A 25,004-nucleotide genomic window follows, 5' to 3' on the forward strand; every position below is an offset into this window, starting at 1 on the left:
TTAGCAAAGATTGTGGGAGTGGCTGTGGACTCAACCAGGCTAAGGGAGAGAGGCTTGTCAACAGGACTCTCCCAGCGTTAGCATTAGAAGTCTGGCATCTCAGGAAACCCCTCTGCCTAGGCAAACCCAAAAGTTGAACGTGCTGTTTCAACCATAATTCAATATATCAGTTGTGAGATCTCTAGTCCTAGGACATGCAGGTTAATGTAACCCAAACTCTCAATTCTACAGTCTGCTTAGGGTTTTTTTTGGGGGGGGGGGGGGTTCTTAAAGAGGAAGGGGATATCTCCAAATTCAGAAAAAAATCTCTCTGCTGGCTTCCTAGCTTTATTGAAATTCTGCAAGCCACAGCTGTCTGTTTCCCCCATCCCCACCCCATAATGCACTGGGTAACATAGTAGCAGCAGCTGCCACATGAAGGGAAAAACCAAGGTCAGGAAGTGAGGCCACTTTGGGAAGGAAAAAGAAAATGCAAATCGATCCTGAAAGCAGATGGTCTCTGGAAGAGAAAGTATGTTTGGCAACAAGAAGAGAATCACAGGGGGGAAGAGAGAAAAGCAGCGGCAGAAAAACCGCCAAAGGAAGTGGTAATTAAGTGTGAAGCTGAAGATTTCCAAGGGATTTTTTTCGGCTTTGGCAAGAGTCAGGCCCCTGGACGATTCCGTGGAAGTATGCAGACATTGTTTTTCATTTCTGTTCTTTATTAAAAAGTATTCCACTAGAGCAATAGCTCATGATATCCTGACATTCTTCTGTGAGCAACTTTCTGATTATTGAAGTTTTCAAAGAATGTACTGAGTCTTGCTCCCTGGCACTCTGATGTGCTTTCTGGAGTGGAAGATGGAGTAAGTCACTGTTGGGGTTGAGAGAGCTGTGTATATCACTTGTACACTGTTTGTCTCACCATCCACCAATATTGTCACTCTTCTGTAGGCTCTGGGGCTTCCCAGGAGACACTGGGACCACCATAATGTGTAGAGGTGCTTGTGGCAATCAAGACTCATAGCATTCCCGAGGTCCCCTGTGGCATTAAGTGAGCATCTGGAATGTCCAATAGCAGAGAGATTAATTGATGGATTGTTTTGCATTAAGCTGCTTGCTGCTACAGCTGCTCAGGATGTTAATGAGCATCACCAAATATGGCCACTCCATTATGGAACAGTTGTCCAGCTGCAGGCCCCCTCTCTATCCTGTGAGGGGCAGAAAGCCTTATGTCTACATCAACCCTCTGGTCACCCCAGCAATAGTTCACAGGACCATGAAGCACAGGATTTACATATGGTCCTAATAACCTTTCAATGTCACATAAATGGAAGCAGAGCCAAGAATACGTTCTATAAAGTCCAAATGATCAATTCTATCTTTAAGATGTGCACCAAGTAAAAAATTGAAAATTGGGGGGCAAATCTCTCCCACACATGGTTAAGACCTTTTTGGTGTCATAAATTGGGACTTGTGGTACAAGTTTACTCTTAATTTTTAGATTAAATGAACTCTAAACATTGCATGCAGAGAGGTAACATTCTAGATACATTCCAAGCTTGTGATTAATCTCAAAAAAGTATGTAAATGCACAATACATATCTTTATTATATGTTTATGGAATGGTAAATTATAGTCTCTTCCATATATATTATTATTATTTCATTTAACCCCCTTATAGAAGTGCTCATTTGTAAATCTTGCAGTAACCTCTCTCAGAAAGGATTTGAAAAAAGCCTAACTATAATTTGGTCTTTATCACACATAACACAGTTAACATGTTCTTGGTATCATCTCACCTAATTTTCAGTTCATTTAAAATTTCCCCACTTGTCTGTTTCAAAGCATTTTGTACAACTGCTTCATTTGAACCATTACACACACACACACACACACACACACACACACACTTTCTCTAACTCTACCAACTAAGAGGATATAGGGCCTAAAAACAAATGTATTTGAGTGGCAATGATCTTGGCTTCTAAATTGTGTTCTCCACTAACAGGAACTAGGGTTCCTTGAAGAAATGACTGATTCCAAGATTGGGACAAGGAAATGTTCAGATGTGTTTGGATATTGAGCCAGAAAGCAATGAAGTGCTCAAAGAAAAATAGGGGGGTGGGGGCGGGGTGCCAAACAGACCCAGAAGCCAGACTGATGGGTATTCTGCTTTCTAATCTGGGAAAATTGAGCATCAAAATAAATAATGATAGTAATAGATGATATATAATTCATTCTATAAAATGAGAACTTTTGAGTCTGCCTGATATTAATAAATGAATAAAATAAATGTTTGATGAGGGACAGGATATTTAGATATTTTGAAAGTACTTCCTCATAAATTACTCATTGCTTACTTCACAATGAAGAAACCTGACAGACACCACCATAATCAAGTGATCACCATGAACATCAACAGTAATGGTTCACATCAAAATGATATAGAGTACCACTTGACAACAGGATGTAAAGGAGAGAGCTCAGTTCAATTGGTAATGCTTTAATCACAAGAAAATATTAAGCAAATCCAAATTGAAGGGCTGTCCACAAAGTAACTGATCAGTAACCATCACCCCGTCAAGGTCATAAAAGTCATAGCACTGAGGAACTGTTCCAGAATGAAAGAACTGAAGAACCTTAACCTAACACAACTCATGATTCTGAACAGGATCCTCTTGCTGTAAATGATGTTATTGGTAAACTAACGTATCAATGATATTTTCCTAATTAATGCAAGTTGTGGTTGCATAAGAGAATTCCTTTATTTGTAAGAAATTCACAGCAAAGTAGTCAATTGTGCTGGGCACTCACGTTGAGAAATTCTCAGTGCCCCAAGGCAGGAAAATGCATTTTCTGCTACTATGCCAGACATTGTCAGTAGTTTGACATTGTTTCAAAATAAGAAAAAAATTATATAATAGGAATAACTTAATTTTATCAGTTATTTTCCCTTGAATATGGTTCATATGGTAAAAAGAAGAGCTGCTTGGTTCTGAACTTTATTAATTTCCAGAGTATTGTGCTGGTGTCATAGAAATTTCCAATATCAATTTTCAAGTATCAATATGAACTCAGATATTTTTGCATTTTCTATTCTTCAATTAAATAGTTTTTTATTTACAAACTAGTTCTATATCCATTTGCCACATTTTGGGTAGTCAATAATCTGCCTGCCTGCCTGCTTGCCTGCCTGCCTGCCTGCCCTCCCTCCCTCCCTCCCTCCCTCCCCTCCCTCCCTCCCCTCCCTCCCTCCCTCCTTCCCTTCCTTCCTTCCTTCCTTCCTTCCTTCCTTCCTTCCTTCCTTCCTTCCTTCCTTCCTTCCTTCCTCCCTCCCTCCCTCCCTTCCTTTCTTCCTGCCTGCCTCCCTTCCTTTCTTCCTGCCTTCCTTCCTTCCTTCCTTCCCTCCCACAGCAAAAGGTTATAGATTCACTGTCTCAAATCTGGGATAAATTTTGGGGTCTTGAAATATATAGAGAAGTGATTCCCTTCCAAGTTCTCTTCCAAGTTCATTTATTTTGGAAAAACAAAATTCAGAAACCCTGTTTTCTCAACACCTTTGTTGAAGTTCGTCCCTTCTCCCCCACCCTCTAGCTATGAATGCCTAAGAATGGCAAAACAGAAAAGAGCATACCTGGAAATCACACTGTTGGCATCTACTTCTCTGTGTGAAGATATGGCAGCTAAGGTGGGGTGATCCTTTTATCAATTCCCTGAAACCAGGAATGATAGGAAATAGTTGAATTTCATTTTCAATTTTTCTCATTCCAGGCACTGTGAGGCAGATCTCAACTTAGGTGAGTTCCGTGTTTCATTTCTTTAGTGGAAACATTTACAAATAGCAAACAGGCCAATTTCAAGAATCTTCTTGTTTTAAAACTAGAGTTGGCCAATGTTGTATTGTTCATTCCAGCCTCCCAATGTTCAAGTATGATCTTCATTCTTTTGATGTGAGAATGGTTAATTTTTTAAAAAAGAAAACATTCACTGCTGTTAAGGAAGAATTTATACATTGACTCATTTTGTCTTCTTATGGCGTACCTTCCATGGGGCCATATACTGTTCTTGGTACTAAAAACATAGCGATGAACTTAACAAGAGAAGCTCTTACTTTTGTGGTATTTACTTTGGGGAGAATTGATCATAGTAAGGTAAATAAATTGTAAAATGCAAGGAAAGGAAAAGTGTGTGGGGGGGCGGAAATACACAGAGGAAAATAAAATTTTAAATAAAGGATTTCATGGTGGACCCCACTGAGCTGATGATGTTTGGGCTAATACTTGGAAAGACAGGGGTGAATGAGCCATGTGATTTTTGCCAGGGTGTAGGGTAGGTTTCTGGCAGAGGAAAGTATTTATTTGAATATCTTGATTACAAATGTGCTTTGAATGTTTGTGAAATCATAAAGAGGAAAGGGCCACAAGAGATGGAAGAAGGGCAGCTTCTGGAGCTGGTAAAGGCAAGGACATATTTAATGCCAGCATCATCAATTTATCGAAGACCTTTAAACTCAGAAAAATGCTTTGCGATTTGATAAAGAAGAGGTCTGAAGAATGAGTGTTTGGATATTTGAATACAAAGTCTGGGAAATGTGGAAGGCCCAGCAGAGACTATTGAAAAGCAGGATACACAATGTAGGTGCAAAACAGGAGAAAGTGGTATATTGGAAGATAAGCGAAGAATCTATGGCACATACTGCTACAAGACCAATAGAATGAGGTTCAGATCCTGAAACAAGACAGACAGACGAGGGGTGGTCAGATGGGATCGGGCTAGCTGACAGAGTGAACCCTGGCCCTTACTATTCAAGCTTTGTAAATATTTAGGTACTGAAGGATACCAGTGCAAAATGTTGGCTTTTTCTTTTCTTTTTGTTGGTCATGGGGCTTGAACTCTGGTCCTGAGCACTGTCCTTCAGCTCTTCAGCTCAAGGTGAGCACTCTACCACTTGAGCTACAGTGCCACTTCTGGTTTTCTGGTGGTTTTTATTGGAGATAAGAGTTTCACAGACTTTCCTGCCTGGGCTGGCTTTGAACCAAGATCCTCAGATCTCAGTCTCCTGAGTAGCTAGGATTACAGGCATGAGCCACCAGCGCCTGGTAATGCTGGCTTTTGCATACACAGGGATTCTGATCACCAGCAAACTTGGCCCAGCTAGTACTCTAGAATGCTTCTGATCAGACTGTGTGTTTCCCATGTGAAAGTCAAGAAGAAAGGCTAAAGGAAAAAGAACAGAAAGAACTTTCAACTTTCTCATACAGACCTACTGTCTTTTCTTTTGCCATCCAATATAGTCTTCGCCCTCCAAGGCCCTCACTTGTAAAATTATATGTAGCTAAACCCAAGAGAGTTAATCTAATTTCTCAAGATCAGGAAATTCTCTTTCCTCAGAGAAGATATAATCTCATCAAAATTAAAATACATCACCTTCCACAACATGGCATTTCATATCAGTTAAAGTTCAACAACCTTTTTCTTCCTTCACCTCAAAACATGTGTTAGGTGATCATCTATAAAAGATATATGAACTTGCGTGCCTGTAGCTCACACCTGTAATCCTAGTAACTCAGGAGGTTGAGATCTCAGGATCATGGTTCAAAGCCAGCCTGGGCAAACAAAATCTAAGAAACGCTTATCTCCAAAACTCTGGAAATGGATCTGTGGTTCAAGTGGTAGAGCACCAGCCTTGAGCAAAATATCTGACAGTCCCCAGTCCCTGAGTTCAAGTCCCAGAACCAACATACAAATACACACACATGTATGCATGTGAGAAGGATTCTTGTGGCTTGAGCCAAATATAGCCCTTGCCACACAGCCTCCGATTGATTTACAGTTACTGATTTACCTGTCCATCTTCTCCACTAGATTTTTAAGTCCCCAAGAAGTGAGACTACCCTTTCATTTCTGAATTATAAGAACAATAATTCATGAATTTCCTATTCATTCAACTTCTCCTATACGTCAGGCACAGTACTGATTGCTTTCAGGCATTTAATCTTTATAGAACCCTACAAAATAGATAGGATTTGTTTTGTTTTGAAGATAAGAAGATTGAGGTTCAAAAGGTTAAGACATTTTATTCACTAGCCATGTAGAAGGCTGGTCCATTGCCCAGAACTGTGCTGAATTAGAGGCCAAATGACCACAACCTTGTCCCCAGAACCTGTGAATAAAACCTGGAAAATGGAAAATGGTCTCAGAAGATTTGGTGAAGAATTTTAAGGTGAGAAGATTATATTGGATTATCGAATGGGGAGGGTCAATGTGATCACCAGGATCCTTAAAAGAGGGAGTAGTCAGGAGATCAGTTTGGGTTAGAGGAGATGTGACAGAAACAGCAAGAATGGAAATGACAGGGAGAGAGGCCCCAGCTAAGATTTGCATCTGGTTTTTAAAGTCTAGAAAAGACAAGGAGACAGATGCTTCCCTCCAGGCTTCCAGAAACCAATAGAGACAACTTTACAAACCCCTTGGTCTTAGATCTCTGGCCTTCAGGATGTAAGACAACCCATTTGTGTGGCTTTGAGCTGAGCCGTGGAGCCTGTGGGAATCTGGGGTAGCCATGACAGTGCTCTTTGCCTCTCTCCTTCTATGGTCTTTACATCTTACACTCTTAAGGCAGTGATTTGACACAGAGCATTCAGGACATATTTGCTAAGTGAATTGCTAGAGGAGGAGATTTTCCTTTGAGGGTTTTTCCTTCTTGCACCACTGAAAGTCCTGGCCAAGAGAACATAGCCTTGCTCAGGAAATAGTTGGGCAGAAGCACCCCAGTATACTTGAAGCAAAAGTTAATTCCTTATTGCCAAGTTAGGTGGATGAGCTAGTTATTATCTGAAGTTTATTCTGGACTTCTGATTGTACCCCTAGAAAACACACACACACACACACACACACACACACACACACACACACACACACACACAATACAACCCTAACTTCTATCTGTGATTTAGAGCCTCAGGAACTGAAAGGAAGGAGAAAGAGAGAAACTGGCTTTTATGTCAACTTAGAATCTTTTTTCCATTCTTTACAGCAGTGCATTAAGCATTGCAAATGATCTCATTGAAATTACAAGCAACATTAGTTGAGATGAGCAGAGATCATATTTTACAATCTCATTCCTTTATTAAATGATTTCATGACCAATTGGAATAACAAATACACATATACAAAGTACAAATGCAGTTTCACATACCTTTCTTCTGAAACCACAATGGCCCATTCTTTAAATAAAGAAGATGACATTTTCTATATCAGTGTGTCAATAAAGAAAAACCTTTCCAAGTTAATAGAGTCAATACTTAATAGCTTACCTGCTTAAAAAATGAAGTTTCACAATGGTTCATCATGCCTCAAGGATTATTTCCCCTTTTAGTGTCCCAGTTTCTCTGGCCAGTTAAAATCCTGCCCTTAGAAATCAGAAGTCTCTAAAACAGCTTCCAATTTGTGTGTGTGTGTATGTGTGAGAGTCCTGGGGCTTGAACTCAGAGCTTGGGCACCGTCCCTGAGATATTTTGCTCAAGGCTAGTGTTCTATCACCTGAGCTACAGCTCCACTTTTGTCTTTGTGTGATAACTTGGAGATAAAGGGTCTCATACAGACTTTTCTGCCCAGACTTGTTTTGAACCACACTCCTTAGATTTCAACCTCTTAAGTAGCTAGGATTACAGGCATAAGCCACCAGCACCTGACAAATTCTGATCTTTTATAACAAGTAGTACACAAGCAGAAAGATGGTCAAAACTCAATTGCAAACAGTTATTTAGAACTCAATCTCAAATTCGTGCTTGTGGTGGTCATCTATTTGTAGTTGATCAAAAATAAATTACTGGGTAGATCTAGACTAAGATCAGTCATCGTCCTCAGTCTAGACTTTCTGATTAGATTGACAAATCCTGGCCTTCTCAGTTTGCCTGGTTTGGCAGCCAAGGTTCACAGTGGTCGTGGTGGTTTTAGAATCTGAATAAATCACACATCCCAGACGTCTATTGAGACCACCAGAAACTCAATTTATTTGTGACTTGAGACAGGATTTTATTGCTTCCCAGATTAACAGTTTAAAATGTTTTGCTTTTTCTGCCTCCAGGGTATTAGTTTGATGTATGATGCAGAGAGATTATTAAATCTTCGCTGCCTCCCAAAGATGTAAATTAAACTACGGCACCTCCTTAGCCACCTTCCTGGTACAAGCTGGGGATTTATTATTAACCTGTCACTCTTGCATGGTCATCAAAACAAGTAGCACCATGATTAATTATGCCTGTCTACTTAAGGGTACTTGTCATCCCAACTTTGGGAAGACAGAATATTATAAAGTCTCTCAATTTCTTTGCAAAGTCCTATGAGGACTTTTAGAGGACCAATCATTTATATATCTGCATTGGAAAGAAAGGTGGCATACATGTAATTCTACATTATTCTATCAACTTTAAATGAAGCTACATTTCCTTTGCCAGGTCACGGGTATTACACTGGCTGATTCATTTGGACATCTTCCAAATGAACACACATACTAAAATTCTTATCAGTTCTGTTACAGTTCAATGCAACAAAGACAGCGTTTGTTAGGTTCTTTCTATGTAGCAAGCAGGAAATATGAGTGCATTTATTTCTTCATGCAATATTTATTTAATGTCTTCTGTGGGCCAGTACTGGGTCTATCGTTCATGATCAAAACAGTAAACAATCCTTGCCCTCGTTGGTTTTATAGTCTTGTTACTTCCAGAGCACTTCTCTCTCCATATTATGAACAAGGAGGAATGAAGAGACAATAAGAACCTGAATGCAAAATGGGGAGCAGTGTCTCCCTTTGAAGGAAAGTTTACACAAAATAGACTCTTACTAAGCTAATTCAAGTTTAATGGGGAAGAGCTCCTTTCCTTATCCTGACCCAATATGGATTTACAGACAGCATTGCATTAAAGCCATGGCATTTCACATTTTTTTTCTGTCTACCTATCATATTCCAGGTCATCTGGTTTGTGGCATAATCATGGATGCAGGAAACTTTGAAATGAACTTTGTAGACATGGCTGCCCGGCCGCTGATCTGCCAAAGAAAATGTCACCTTACAGGATAATCAATTTTTAAGCTATATATAGATTCCTTGTCATATTCTTATCTTTTTAAAAGTTTTCATTACAGAAATTGTCAAACCTACAAAAAAAGATGAAAAATGGAAAAAATAAACCCCCACATAATGATTCCCTTGCTTCAAGAATTGTGAGTACTTTGTTATTTTTTAATCTACCATCTATCTCTTTAATCCTTTTTGTTTTAAAAATAAATCCTGCCACACCATTCACCTCTAAATAAATCAGAATGTATCTTTAGTATAGATAACTATAGATATTACTGAATATATTTATATGCATGACTGCAGTGTAATTGCAGTACCTAAAGTAACAATAATTCTTTATCTTAAATGTTTCTACCAAATATATGGTCTAAAAATATTTCAGATTGAAAAAGAACTCAAAGTCTACACATTATATAGTTTGATGCGTCTTTCATTGACATTTTTTCTCCTTATGTCCTTTAGTATCTCACCAAAATAATCACCAATATTTTTTATCTACAATAACTATCTGTCAAAACCTGACATATAGTCCTGGTAAAAGTTCACTGTGCAATATTTTCAAGATAAATGACCAACAGATAGATAGTGCAGAGAAGTCCTTGCGTGAAGTGGGGTGCTCAATACTTGGGAACCAGGAAAATACTTACTGTATTGGTTGAAGGATGAATCATTTTCTGGATTCCACTTGGGAGGTATCATGCAGGAGAGAATGGCCTCTTACCTTTTCCACTGAAAAAACTTGAATCACAAGCCAACAAATTTTCTTGGATGCAGCAAAGAATTGAGGTTCGGGAAAAAAAAAACAATTAAAATTTGAAGATAAAGAGTACATGCAGGAAGATAGGAAATGAAAGCTCTTCTTTACTTGAGGAAGTCAAACAACAACAGTAAAGACTCACCTAGAATTTTAAAAAATTAAAAATCGGTCAAGTGAATTCTGGATAGTGACATCACAAATATAGACTCTAAATACAGAGACTCACACCACCGTGACTTCTCTCTACAGACCCAATGGAACTCATTGCTTGAAGTGAGCAATATGGTTCCCATAAGATGATTTGCTCTTGCTCCAGGTTGCAGCCTTGTAATTATAAGCAAGTGTCTTCATTTAGGGTAGAGGTAGGTCCTATCCTGCAAGGCTCTGTTTTTCAGGGATGTATTGATATTTCCTTTTTTGGCAGGGGTGGGGGTAGGGAATAGTGCAAGGGGGTGGGAGGTGGGGGAAGAAGGGTACTTGGTATTTAGTTTGGATTCTGTCGGCCTTATTGTTACTCAATGGTCTGATCTGTCCCCTTTTAGTAGTGGTAGAGATCAAGGCCTCAAGAGGAGTCTGCTTACTTAGAAGACTCTAGTATAAAACCAGAAGATATCCATTCCAACAGATACATAAACACAAGAAATATGAAACAGCCATGCAATGTGACTCCTCCACCAGGTTTTAACTCTTCATTTAAAAAACCCCCAAATACCAGTGACTGAAATGCTGAAAAAAGGACTCAAGAAGTCTAATTTTAAACTGACCAATGACCTCAAGGGAGATACCAATAAACAGATGAATAATGAGGCAAAGACAGATTATGAAAAAGAAATGGAAATCTTGGAAATAAAAAGCACACACATATACCATGCGTATACTCTCTTTCTCTCTCTCTCTCTCTCTCTCTCTCACACACACACACACACACACACACACAAACACACACACACACACACACACACACACACACAGTAGAATAGACTAAAGCAGAAGAAAGAATGGGAGTGAACATTACACTTAGATAGCAACAAGGGAAGAAGACAATCATGACCACAATTTTCAACAAGCACTAACTTTAAGCAAAACAAAACAAAACAAAAACTAAAGGACAATGCCCAGGCCCTGAGATCAAATCCCCAAACCTGGAAAGAGACAAACAACAACACAGTGAAAGAGAAAGAGTAAAACTAAAAAATTGTTGGTGTAGACAAGGAGCTGAGATCAGACTAACAGTATATAAAATCTAACCAGTGAAATTATTGCAGAAATTTCCCCAAATCTAGGAAATTATATGGCTAGCAAAGTACAGGAGGAATTTAGAAACCCAAGTAGTGACAACCAGAAAAGAGTTCCATGTCATATTATAGTTAAAATGCCAATAGTACAGAACAAAGAAAGAATGGAAGGTTGCAAGGGGAATTTGCCAAGTTATTTACAAAAGCACACCTACTAGAGTAACAGCAGACATCTCTATAGAGTCCCTAAGATACAGGAGATCATGGACTGATACATCCTAAATTCTCAAAGTAAATAATGGCCCAGTTAGACTACCATAGTCTAGTAGTTAGACTACTATAGTTATCCTTTAAAACTGATGGGGAATAAAGACCTTCCAAAATAAGCAAAGTAAATCAATGCATGACTACTAAAACAGTTCTGGAGAGGATGCTTAAAGGAATCCTACACAGAGAAGAGCAAGACAGAAACTCAGAGCCACAGAGTTTATGAAAGAATAAATCCCACTAAAAGGACAGATCCTTTTTTAAAATGAGAATTAAGATCAAATATTATTAACTCAATAATCCAGCAAAATTCAAAGATAAATAGAGGAGAATGAAAAGAATGGAGTAAACAAATCAACCAAGGGATGAGAATAGGAATTAGCTTTGTGCTAATTTAAAATGAATCCTAACTGTAAATGGTCTTAACTCTCCAATTAACAGATGCAGACTGGCTAGTTGGATTTAAAAGCAAGATCCAATTGCTTGTTGCCTACAAGAAATTTGTCTCAACTGGTAAAGACATAGACTAAAAGGACAGAAAATAATATTCCAAGTAAAAAGAATCTCAAAGCAAGCTAGAATAGTTACACTCATCTGATAAAGCAAAATTAATCACAAGAGATAAGGAAAAATTACTACATACTAACAAATGGAACAACTCTTTAAGAATTACTATAAATATGTCCTTGATGGAGTTCTAAAATAATTTTTATGGTGTGTGTGTTGCTGAGAATCCCAGGGCTTTGTACATGAGGCCACTTTTCCTGAGCTCTGAGTAGGTAAAGGAATTGAGCAAGACTACATACAATTCTGGCTTCATGCTGATATAGAAGGGTTGTCTCTAAGAGAAGCCTTTGTGTGAGTGAGCTGAAAACTCAGGTTGTGCATTTTTTATAGAACATCCTTTTTACTTAAAAAAAAACACCTGGCAGCAGATGCCAGTGGCCCACACCTGTAATCCTAACTACTCAGGAAGCTAAAATCTAAGGATGACAGTTGGAAGCCAGACCAGGCAGGAAAGTTCATGAGGCTCCTATCTCCAATTAGCCACCAAAAAGCCAGAAATGGAGCTGTGACTCAAGTGTCATAGCACTAACCTTTAGCAAAAAAAAAAAAAAGCTCAAGAATAGGGCTAAGGCTCTGAGTTCGAAGCCTCAGGACAGACACAAAGAAAGAAATACACACCACAAATGCTTTTCTTTGAAAAGTATCACAATTACAAATCTCAACACCCATGGAAAAAGTTAAAAATGGTAACTATCTTGATAAGAAATGCAAAACAGCTGGGCACTGGTGGCTCATGCCTTTAATCCTGGCTACTCAGGAGGCTAATATCTGAGGATCACGGTTCAAAGCAAGCCTGGGCAGGAAAGTCCGTGAGACTCTTACCTCCAATTAACCACCAGGAAACTGGAAGTGGTGCTGTGGCTCAAGTGGTAGGGTGTTTGCCTTGAGCTTAATTGCTCAGGGACAGAGCTCAGGCCCAGAGTTCAAGCCCCATGACTGACAAAAAAAAAAAGAAAGAAATGCAAAACATACATCTCTCATAGTACCAGGAAATGAACTCAGTGCTAGGCAAGTATCTATCATTTGAACCACCCTGCCAGTCCTTCTGTTTTTGATTTTGAGATAAGCTACTTTTTGTCTGAGCTAGCCTCAAATTTTGATCCTTCTGATATGGCCTCTCCCAAGTAGATAGAATTATAGGTGTGTACCACATGTCCATGTTTGTGTTTTTATAGCATTTAGCTTCTTTGGCAAGAGAAATTGCTTTTAATATTAGTACTTATCATCTCATCATCTCAGTTCAGTTTGAACCTTTCTCAAGTCCTATCACATATCTAAAGTAGTATGAATTCAAAATCCCAGATGGACAGCAATTGATTCTAAAATATTTTGAAGTATATCCTAATATATTCCAGTGATACAGATTCTAACAGAGTCAAGTTAAAACTACTAATCATTCAATACTTTTTGAGGGGCTTAAAACAGTCCATAACAGCATTTGGATCCAGGCTTTCAAATTCAGCCAAATTAAATGGTTAAAATAAATCAAAGAAATTGACTTATTACCAATAAAACATGAAGTCCATCCCGTGCAAAACTGGTTTTTTTAATCAGTCTTCCATATAATACTAGTTTTGCTCCCAAAAAGTCCCTCGTAGAACATGAGCTTTTTTCCTCCACACTCCACTCTACTTCTTGTGAAGCTCTTCCATAAATATTATCACATTATGGAATAAATTTTAATACAACTCAAAGGAAATGAAGGAACATTAACTCCCATTCAAACCTTTCTTAAGAGTGAGTTTCCAAGTTAGATTTTTAACCCCCATGTGTTCCTTTTTAGAAGATGAAATGTGCCTGTTGAATTTTTTTGGGGGGGCGGCTGGTCGTGGGGCCCCAACTCTGGGCCTGGGTGCTATCCCTCAGCTCTTCAGCTCAAGGCTAGCACTCTACCACTTGAGCCACAGCACCACTTCCAGCTTTTTCTGTTTATGTGGTGCTGAGGAATCGAACCCAGGGCCTCATTAATGCAAGGCAAGCACTCTACTACTGAGCCACCTTCTCAGCCCCCTGCTGAAGATTTTATTCATGAATCTATAATGGAATTGAAAAATAGCAAAATATAAAAAAATTCTGATTATCAGCCAAATACATCAAAGATTTAGTGTATTTTTTATATAGCTATAAAAATACCTAAAATGCATTTGTAAGACATTCTTTGCTTTGTGGAACTTGCCATTAAAGCTTCCTTGTATTATTAAATACATATGCAAAAGAAATCAAATGTGACTAATAAAAATCTCACAGCTAACATTTTGGTAAAGTGCTTTATTTATACTGATAAAAAATTAAAGATTACAAAATTAACTGCTGAACCATCATTTTGAAAATATCAAATTTTTCAGTATTCGCTATGTACATCAATCACATTTGTAATTGCCCCACATGAGATTATAAATTATATCTTAAAATCTAATAAAAATCTTTTCATTCAGTGGTTGTTTTCTGGAAGTTAAAAATCACAACATTGCTAAATGAAGTTTTTCATGATACAGAAGTATTACCAGATATAAATTTTCATTGTTTTAAACATGATCTTTGGTTTGAAGCTGTCCTGTTATTAGTTGGATGGTTATAATTAGGAAAACCTTCACAAAAGAGCATACTAGTTTTATCTGAACCATACAAGTAAACTGGTCCAATGGTCTAAAGTAACAAATGGCACATCTTATCAAGAAACCTGGTACAAAGAGTTCCCTGGAAGCCATATGTGACATGTTGCATGCTCAAGTAAATTTCACTGCTAAGGAGTAACTCGCTTCCTTTTCATAAATGACCTCTTCCACTTAATTAACAGCATTAGTCAATGAGAGGAAATTTGTCAGGGAAAAACCCTAAGAGAAGGTACAAGGTGCAAATCTTAAACAACCAAAGAACATATGCAAGCATGGACCCACGCAAGCACACGGAGCCCTCATGCTTAAAGGCTGAATAGAGTCTGTCACAGGAAGAACTTTTATGCCTATGAATGAGTGTATGCACCCTAGAGATCAGAATAGAATTCATGAAAAGATGCAAAATTCACCCTTTCTCCAGAATGAAAGGTATGAAACAAACAGAAAAGGTAACACTGAAAACTATTAAATCATAAAACTGGTCTTAGAAAGGATATGTTCAATTTCATAACTGTAGGTTGTTGATGAGTTCTCTCTCTACTTGGATAATCAAATGCAAATGTCTTTTAGCAATGGCAGCATTCAAATCCCACAAAAAATCAAGCAGTGCCCCCTTAAGTAGCACCTCCATTGGCACAAACTGTAGAACCTGTTGGGGTGCATTAGAGTTAAGCAAGGTGCTCAACAACTCATTCACATTCTGCAGATACTGAAAAACTGGATTTGGAAGATTCTGATAACCAACACATAGCAGAACAGCACAGGTCCTCAGGGGCCCAGATGGTGTAGGACAAGAAAATGTGACAAATCTAAAACAACTGTGGAGTATAAAGATCAAGCCAGCCATAAATCTTGTTAAACAAGAAAGTATAGGCAAGATCAGACTATCCCCTGTATGAAGCTGCTGTAATGAATGCAGAAGGCAGTCTAAAAACAAATGCTGGTAGGATGGGTCTCCATCATGAAGCAACGAACAGCTGTAAGTCATGAGTTCAGCTGATTCCAAGAGCTGAACATCCAAAGGTACGTGCATTTTGACATCACAGAGAGTTGGTAAACCCACAAGCAGGCACTTTATTTGGTCACTGGGTTTTATAATCTGCTCTTCCTGAAGGCACTTGGTCAGGCTAAGCAACTCAGAAAATATCAGTTCTTCAGAAAAAATGTGACAGGAACAACAATACTGCTGTTTTGGCTTAAACTTGGAATTCACACTCAAAGCTTCTCCTAAGGACTTTTCAATTGCTTCATTAAGAGTCTTTAAAATTTCACCATCACAAAAAGGCGAACACTTGACCTTTGGCAGTTTCTTTCCTTCTAAAATATGCCATAAGTGGCACTCAAGGTTAGAGGCTGTCCCTTCTAAAAGAGAGTTTTGCCCAGGATGGTACACAGCATGTTCTTCAGCCCAACTATTAAAGTATCCTTTGGCTATTTTATCTTTCCATGAAAGCGTTTCCAGCATCTTCCTTTCATTATAGGTTTTAAAGTATTTGTTCCTTTGCCCAAACCATTTTGTATTTGTACTACAACCAATATTAGATTTCTTTACCAACCAGTTATTTCTGCAAAGAGGCTTCAGTTGGAATTTTTGCATGAAGTATTGTACAGCACAATTTCTTAAGTTATTCAGTTTTGCTTGTTCCCCTTTGCCCATGCATTCAAATAGACGGATATTCTCAGAAATAGTCTCTAGCTGGTATTTATGAAAAAATGCACAACATTCTTCATGACTTTTAAGAAAAGATTCAGGAATCGCATGATGGGGAAAGAGAGCTTTTCTGGTCATTTCAGTCCCAAAATTCAGCACCATTCTAGATAAGAGAGGATGAATGGCTTCTCTCCCCTTGTAACAGAGACACACGACATAGACTTCTGAGTTTCCTGCCTTGCTAGTAGCAGGTTTGAAAACATGGACTTGTTCAAAGGAACAGTTTAGCAGGTACATCAGGTTTATGGAACAATGTTCAAACAAAGTAAACATCTTTAGGACAAAAGAACCGCCGTTTCCAAGAGTGGTCAGAGCAGTGACAACTTCACAGTAATGCAAAGAAGAAACTAAAGTTTCTTGTTCACCTGGATTTCCTTGGCAATCAAAACTCCCATCTGCAGTGATCAAGTGAATGGTGGCCATGTTGCTTAGGAAATCCTGAAGTCCAGTCAGGTATTTCAGGGTCATGATATCACCAGTGTTATCTGGACCAAAGTACCACCAGTGTAAGGTATTTGCAATAAGCCGGTCATCCATAATCATTATCAGATTGTCATTTGCTTCATGGTATGGATTCAGAGTGTTAGCTACCCAACTCCAATCACAAGGGAAATGATGTGACTTTAAATAGTGATTGAGACTAGCTATAAAAGCTCCAGGAGCCTCACAAAGATGGAGAGAATTCAGTTTTCCAGTATGAAAAGCTTCCTGTGGAATAAGTGGGAAGCTACACAAAATCTCATGGAATTTACACCATGCTTGAGTACAAAGTTCAGCATTCACAGACTTTCGTACATGAGAAATAATTTTTCCTGCTTTGTTAGTGAAAGCAGTGTGCTCATGCCACTCATCTAGTTTCTTATCACTCAGGAGGTTTTTTACTTCATTTAGGGAATTCTTCAAATCAAGAAATGCATTAAATTCTGTGTGGTCACAGGTGAAAATCTCACTGGGGTCTGGTAACTGCCACTCATTATTAAGTGGCTTGCAGTAAGAAAAGTTCTTGGCAAAAAGTTCAAAAATGTCAGCAACAACATCTGGGCTAAAGGTTTCAGAACTTGATAACTGTTGAACTGGAGGCTTCTTGCACTTACTCATTTTCCAATCGAATGAAAACCTAGAGAAAGAAAATACAAAATAAAATGAGTCAACTTTATTGTAAGTAAATTATCATGCATAAATCTGATCATACTTATAACGTCAAATAAAATGGGAAGCTAAGAGCACATTTCTATTATAAAATAAGGCAATATGTACTACAGAATGAATAAAGGCGGGTTTAAATTCCAGCTCTATTACTTACAGCTTAATAAATGGCCTGGGAAAATTACTTTATAGCCTAGGATTCTGTTCTTCTTATCAAATACATTGACATACTGCTTTCTGGAAGAAGAAAGAAAACACAAATGGCATATAAAAATCATATACAAAAGAATATCAGTAAATGACAGCTCTTAACTTGTCACTGTAACTCAGAACTCAAAAGTTTTCTATCATATGGCCACACACACACACACACACACACATATATCCCTGGACATGACCCTTAATCAAGCTATAACAAGTGACTCTGAGACGGTTTTAGTTCCCTTCAGGAGAGGATGCTCCACCTGAACAGGTTACTGCCCCTCCTTTGAAGCCTCTTTGCCATCAGCCCCTTATATACCTAGGACTGCTAAACATATCTTCTATCCAGATTTCACTGAGATGTGTATTTTGGTGATACCAATCATGTATACAGGCCATCAAAGTACCATTCATTGCTACAGTTGGGTCTGAAATGTCCCAAAAGGCCTATGTGATAAAGATTTGGTCCCTGGATGGTACTGGCTATTGAGAGGGAGTGGAACCTTTAAGAAGTGGGAACTGTTAGAAAGAAGTTAAGTTACTGGTAGTATGACCTTGAAAGGGATACTGACAACCTGGCCACTTCCTCTCTGCTTCCTGGTGGCCATCAGGTGAACAATTCTCCTCCATATGCACTGTCTCACCACAGGACCATAGGCAATGGCCCAACTGGCCAGAAACTGAAATTATTTTTGTTCTTTCTTCTAATTAGTACATATTTCCTAATTAATTTCCATGCATGTGTACAATATATTCCAATCAAGCTACTGTCCTCTATCATTCTTTTGTATCCCCTCCATGAACTGTGAGCCAAAATAAAGTTTTCCTCCTTTTAAGTTGCATAACTTATACATTTTGTCACAGCAATGGGAAGCTAATACACTCATCAAAAACTGTAGCCTCCTCCTTCTTGATGCTGAAAAATTACCAATAGTCCTTGTGGCATGTCTCTAAACTAGACTCTAGCCTCTCATGAGAGTTGTCAGACAACTCCATGCTTTTACTATAAAATCTTATTTCTTCTTGCCACTAAAACATACTTGAGCTCTAAATGGAAAAAATAACCTTAGTGAATACAGCAACTGTCACTCTATGTTTTGTATTATAACATTGCCTAAGAAATAAATAATAGGCTGGGTGCCAGTGGCTCACACATGTAATCCTAGCTACTCAGGAGGCTGAGATCTGAGGATCACGGCTCAAAGCCAGCTTGGGAAGGAAAGTCTGTGAGACTCTTATCTCCAATAAACCACTAGAAAACCGGAAGTGGCACTGTGGCTCAAACGGTAGAGCGCTCACCTTGAGCTGCAGAGTGCAGGGACAGCGCCCAAGCCCAGAGTTCAAGTCCCACAATTGACAAAAAAAAAGAAAAGAAAAAAAAAAAAGAAATAAAAAATATTTGTCTCCAATTGGGTGGGGGGGAGGGGGGAGGCTGGGAAGGGAGGTGAAGGGTAAACAAAGGAGGAGGCTGCAATGCTTGGTAAGAAATGTATGCATTATCCTGCCCATGTAATTGTAACCCCTCTGTACAGTATGTTCTCAAATAAAATAAAATAAAATTAAAAAAAAAAAATATTTGTCTCCAGGAGAGGAAAAAGGCTGTAAGAGAAAGAAGTATGGTTTAATGGCATAGCATTGGAAAAGTTCTAAGTTCCAATACATATTCAATGCATTCTATATTTTTTTTAAAAATCTGAATTTGATAAATGTGAAAAAAACTGACAATAGCCATCCCACAAAAAGCAAGTTATAGGATTAAATTATTTATTATGGTGTGCTACCACCATAATAAATACAATAATATCAAATGACTTAATCAGTAATTTAATATTATTCTTCTAGCACAATTTTTTCAACTTTTTTATGTTACATTCGCAAGTTCACCTATTCTATCAGTCTATAATCTCCCTGAAGTTAACAGCTATCTTCTTAGGTTCACTTCTGACTGCCAAAACGTATTTACAAACTGCATGTAGATAGGTTAACAGTCAAAATTGTTAAAAAAAAAAAAACATTAAAATACCCATTTCTAACCTTACTGGTAGAAAGTGTATTTAGAAAATTTTCTGAAACTTTTAGAAAATTTTATGCATCACTGCACCCTAAATAAGGGAAAAGAAAAGCTTATTTTAACAATTTAAACTGTCTTGACTCAGTGCTTGCTGTAAACTATAATCATGTTTAAGTCTCAAAATGTCTTCTATTTGGGAAAAGGTCTAGGTTTTAGTCATTAAGTTCACATACTAGTTAATGGCTGTAGTTAACCTTACCTGAACTAAATAGATAATTATCTTCATATGAGGACAATCGAAGGGATTCGGAACTACACTTTGGCTGTGTTGCCACCTAATTTTTATTATTACTCACCCTTACTCATTACCCACCAATCACACAAGCCTTCCTGTGGTTCACTGAAGACATCAGGCACATTCTAAGCCCAAATCCTTTACAGTGGGTGATCCTTCTATCTGAAATGATCTTCCCCAGGTATCTGCATAGCCAGTTCCCTCATCTTCTTCCAGTAAGGCTCAACTGTAACTTATTCCGTGAAGCCTACCAGGATATACTTATTTACAATTGCACCTTATACTCCTTTCTTGTGCTTTCTTCTTTCTCAGCACCCATTTCCTTCTAAACTTATCCCTAACTTATTCATACTTCCTGTTTATGTCCTCCAAACTTGAATATAAGCTCCATAGGGCAGGACTCTAGTTGTATTTACTTACATATCACCTCCAAGAGGTTTGAGCAGTGCCTACACAATAAAGCACTTACTGAATAAATGGCTGGATACCATACTTAGCACAGGAAGCAATTATCTGATCATGTTCTGAATAGGTCATAATTATGCATTTCAACTTCAACACACTTCAAAGCAGGACAAAACTGGACAGTGGGTCCCTTTTATTAAGCACTCCACGGAGTATGGTATCATAATTCTGCTGGGTGGCCCGGTACCTATTTAGTAGGTACTTTCCTGTCCAAAGCCACAGAGAGGGCATACTCTTGAAATCAGTGAGTTTCATACAAAATCCACAAGATCGCAACAAGTCGTTGCCTGTCCAGTTACCATACAGGAGTTTGGTTGTTTCTGCCAACTCCTTCTCCGAGGAACTGGGAAAACGAACGGTGTGAGTGCAGAGCTTACGGTGGCTGGGGGGGGGGGCACTTCTTCTAGGGGTGCTAAGGCCCAAGCCCCCCACCCGCACAGCCCTGCCTCCCGGCCTGGGGGAAAGTTGGTCCCAGCCCCCGCCTCTGCCCCGGGCTCTTCGCCCATTACCTCCTCTGAGGCCAAGGACCCCGGCCCGTCGCCCAACCCCTCCTCTGAGGCCCAGGAGCCCGGCCAGTCGCCGATTACCTCCGGCCAGGGATACTCAACTCCGGGCAGGCCTCACTTCACCTGCTCCACTCCCACTTTCGCTGCGGGCAGCAGCTTCTTGGGGTGCTCACTCTTTCGGGTTCGCGATGGCCTCCAGCCGCAAAGGGCAAAGGAAGCACACTGAGAAGGGGGAGCCGGACGAGCCGGACCGTCCTCGCGGCGCTGGGACTCTCCTCTCTCCTCCAGGCCGCGCCCCGCCGAACGCCAGCTGACGGCGGCCATAGGACCCAGACACAGCGCGCACGCGCAGTCTAAGCTAGGCTGACGTCAGTACGTCAACGGTACGTACGACCGCTACTTTCCACACCTTTACTCCGCGAGCTACTGGAACCGGGAAACGCCGACACCTCACCGCATCGCGGTCGCCATGGTAATAGAAGCTGCGCGCGCAGAGGGAGCTTCTTTCAGCCGCGCCCTGGAGATCTGGAGTGGTTGCGGTGGGCGGAGCCAACGCAGGCTCCGCCCACTTCGTCCTTGGAGTCAAGTATTTTTCTAATGCAGCTGGACAGATGGTAATTCATATTGGAATAAGACCGGAGCCTCAAAGAGAACGTGAGTTTAAAAGCCAAACTAGGGAGATTGAGAAAACATTGTGAATGCATCTGTCAGTAAGAAACAGACAAAACTTAGAAGAATAAAGATTCCACCAGGTAATCAAAAAACAAAAACAAAAAAAGGAAAAAATCAAATAGCCAATATCAAAATAACCAAGAATCAGGTAGCCAATTCTTTAGCCTCTTATTAAAAACAAAAACAACTGGGGTTAGGGCATGGTGGCACAAACTGTAATCCATCATAGCACTCACGAGACTGATGGAGGAGGTTTCCAAGTTCAAGGCCAGCCTGGGCTGCATATGGAGACCCTGTCTAAAAAGCAAAAAACAAAAAGGGAAACAAAAAGCCGGGCACCAGTGGCTCATGCCTGTAATCTTAGTTACTCAGGAGGATCGTGGTTGGCAGCCAGGAGGAAATGCTGGAAGCGGTGCAGTGGCTCAAGTGGTAGAGTACTCGCTTTGAGCAAAAGCACTTCAGGGATCACACCCAGGCCCAGAGTTCAAACCCCAGGAACTAAAAGAAAAAAGAGGAGGATCTGAAGTGAAAACAAAGTTTTCCTTTTACCTAATTTAGAAGATATTAAAAAGACTGATTATGTCCATTGCTGGTGGGAATTCAGATACAGACATTCACATGTAGAACAATTAGCATAAACTTTCCAGAAGGTAAAATACTCATGTACTTTCATCCAGCACTGTCAACTCCTGGCAATTTATCCTTAGGAAATCAACAACTGGCACTTGCTTTAGACAGATGTTCATCTCCACACTTTATTTATTTACTTACTTTGGCAGTGCAAAGTAAGTACGTTTTGGGTCAGAGCCTCCGTGCTTGCTAGGCAGATACTTTTGCCCCTTGAGTTTCTCTGCCAGCCCTCATTTAATCACTTTAGTAGCAATGATAAAAATGTCATTGTATTTCTGTTACTTTGAGTACAGTGAGATATCCAGATTACAAGTATTCAACCACTGTTTTTGGTGGTGCCCTGGCTTGGAATTCAAGACTTCAAGCACTCTTCAATTTGAACCATATCACCAGCCCTTTGTGCTTCAGGTATCTTTCAAATACTGTTGTACTTTTTCAACAGGAACAGGAAGCCTCTCTCCTCTAGCCTCCTTCCTTTGCCTCCTGAATAGCTGGAGTTGCAGGTGCATCCACTATACCCACCATGTTTGTTGAGATGCAGATCTCATTAACATTTCTCCCATATTAGCCTTGAATCTCCATGCTTCCAATATGCCTTCTGGGTAGCAGGAAGTATAGGCATGTACTACCATGCCTGGCTATTCAACCACTTTTGACAGATTTTTCTTGAATATCCTAAAGAAGCTCTCTCCAGCGTTCCCAGACTCCTATCCTTAAGAACCAACCACAGATCCATTTTCCATCACCATTGTTTAGTTCTGTCCATTCTAAAACTTCACATTAAGTTAATCATTAGAGTTTATACCTGTTGGGTTCTAGCCATTTTCCATTCAGTATCACTTTTTGAATATTAATCTATGTTGTCTTATATATGTGTACATTCCTTTTTATTATGAAGTGATATATCATTATAAGGATGTGCATGCTTTTGTTAATGTAACCAATGTGAGTCAAGGTGTGTTTTATGAGTTATGGATATCATTATAATCATGTTTTAAACAACCTTAAAATTAAATTTACAATATAGTTGATACTGTGCTAACCTCATATGTAGTTTAATAAAAATTTTTGTTATAGACTGAATTGTTTCCTTCCTGTTGCATATACATGTTAAAGCATTAACAGTGTGACTATATTAGAAAATAGAGCCTTTATGGAAACAATTAAAGTAATCAAAGTAGGACTCTAATCTGGCAGGACTGGTTTTCTTTTTTTTCCCCGGTTGTGGGGCTTGAACTCTGTGCCTGAATGCTGTCCCTCAGCTCTTCAGCTCAAGGCTAGCACTCTACCACTTGAGCTACAGTGCCACTTCCAAGACTGGTTTTCTTATAAGGATACCAGAAATCTCTGTCTGCAAACAGAGAGGAACGTTCATCTGAGAACACAGTGAGATGCCAGGAGGAGAGGACTCATCAGAATCTAAGTCTGCCAATCTTGGACTTACTTCTATCCTCTAGAACTGTGAGATCAGGTTCTGCTGTTTAAGTGATCTCTCTTTGTTATGGCAGCGTCCTCAGACTAATACACATTCCTTTATTCTCTTCCATGTAGAAAGGGCCCAAATAGCTTAAAAACATTGTAAGGATTTAAAGGAGAAGTTATAGTACTATAGCTGGTTCAGACTTTATGAGAGAGAGAGAGAGAGAGAAGGAGAGAGGGAGGAGAGAGGGGGGGACAGCAGGTCCTGTGGTTGACACCTATAATCCTGTCTACTTGAGTATCCTGGTACAAAGCCAGCCTAGGCAGGAAAGTCCTGAGATTCTTATCTCCAATTCACTACCAAAATTCCAAAAGTAGAGGAGTTGTGGCTCCAGTGATAGAGTGTCAACCTTGAGTAAAGGGACAGTGCTCAGGCTCTGGGTTCAAGCCCCAGTGCTAGTACACATAATGTGCACACATGTGCTTATGCATGCACAGACATACACAATGTTAGGAAAACCAATGTGTAGAATAGAGTACAAGGTATGGCCCATCCTTTGAAAGTTAATCACATTATTGTCTATACAAGACATTTTAAAACAAACAACACTGTACAATTAAGTTCTATATTGTGTTACAGGAGTCCAAAGAAGATCCAATTGGTAGGAAAGATATGAGGAAGGATTATGGAAACTGATATTTTAACTTTTATCTTAAAGATAGTTGTTACCTAGGGAGAGAGAGTACTAGCCTAGCACAGGAAAATAACGGGTGTGAAAAAAAAAACAGATAAGAGGAAGTCTAATATAGATTATACTCAAGGGACAAAAAAAAAAAAAAACCCAGTAAGATTAGAAATGCTGTGTAAGTAGTGTCTTAGGCTCCTATAACAAAACCCTCTGAAACATTTCATAAACAACAGAAACTTATTTTCTCACAGTTTCAGGGGTGGGTAAGTACAATATCAGAGCTCTCTTCCTGAGGTTTAGATGGCCATCCTTTTGATTGTTTTCAAGGGACAGAGAGACAGCAAGCTCTCTGGTCTCTCCTTAGAAGGCCACTAACCCCAGTGTGAGGGCACCACTTTTTATTTTTGGTCCTGGGGCCTGAACTCTGGGCCTGGGTGCTGTCCCTCAGCTCTTCAGCTCAAGGCTAGCGCTCTACCACTTGAGCCACAGCGTGACTTCCGGCTTTTTCTGCTTATGTGATGCTGAGGAATCGAACCCAGGGCCTCATGCATGCAAGGCAAGCACTCTACCACGGAGCCACCCTCCCAGCCCAGGGCCCCACTTTTCTGAACTCATCTAAGCCTAACTACCTTTCAAAGGCCTCATTTCTATATATCACATTGAAGGTGAGATCTTTGACATGTGGGTTTGATGATGGGGAGACAAAGTTCAACCCACAGCAGGGAGTAAGGAGCCAGGCTCTGGCCCAAATCCG

General features: G+C 39.5%; 1 protein-coding gene across 2 annotated transcripts; it reads right to left on the reverse strand.

Annotated features, from left to right (window-relative positions):
- Positions 1–14,138: 14,138 nt before the first annotated feature.
- Cmtr2 (cap methyltransferase 2) lies at positions 14,139–21,171 on the reverse strand. 2 transcript variants are annotated; one of them, XM_042700862.1, is made up of 3 exons: positions 20,964–21,171; positions 17,520–17,599; positions 14,139–17,333 (listed from the first exon to the last, which is right to left on the reverse strand). In XM_042700862.1, the coding sequence occupies exon 3, from the start codon at positions 17,312–17,314 to the stop codon at positions 15,011–15,013; it is 2,304 nt and encodes a 767-aa protein (XP_042556796.1). In that variant the 5' UTR covers positions 17,315–17,333; positions 17,520–17,599; positions 20,964–21,171; the 3' UTR covers positions 14,139–15,010. The 2 variants fall into 2 exon arrangements, with proteins under 2 accessions (XP_042556796.1, XP_042556797.1); XM_042700863.1 differs by having other exon boundaries at positions 20,922–21,171.
- Positions 21,172–25,004: the final 3,833 nt, after the last annotated feature.

This window comes from Dipodomys spectabilis, unplaced genomic scaffold (genome assembly GCF_019054845.1).
Source record: "Dipodomys spectabilis isolate Male_0828 unplaced genomic scaffold, ASM1905484v1 ptg000273l, whole genome shotgun sequence".
Lineage (NCBI taxonomy): Eukaryota > Metazoa > Chordata > Mammalia > Rodentia > Heteromyidae > Dipodomys > Dipodomys spectabilis.

Excerpts from the sequence above, each read along its gene's own strand:
- Cmtr2 (XM_042700862.1), bottom strand. The coding sequence starts at position 17,314 with ATGAGTAAGTGCAAGAAGCCTCCAGTTCAACAGTTATCAAGTTCTGAA.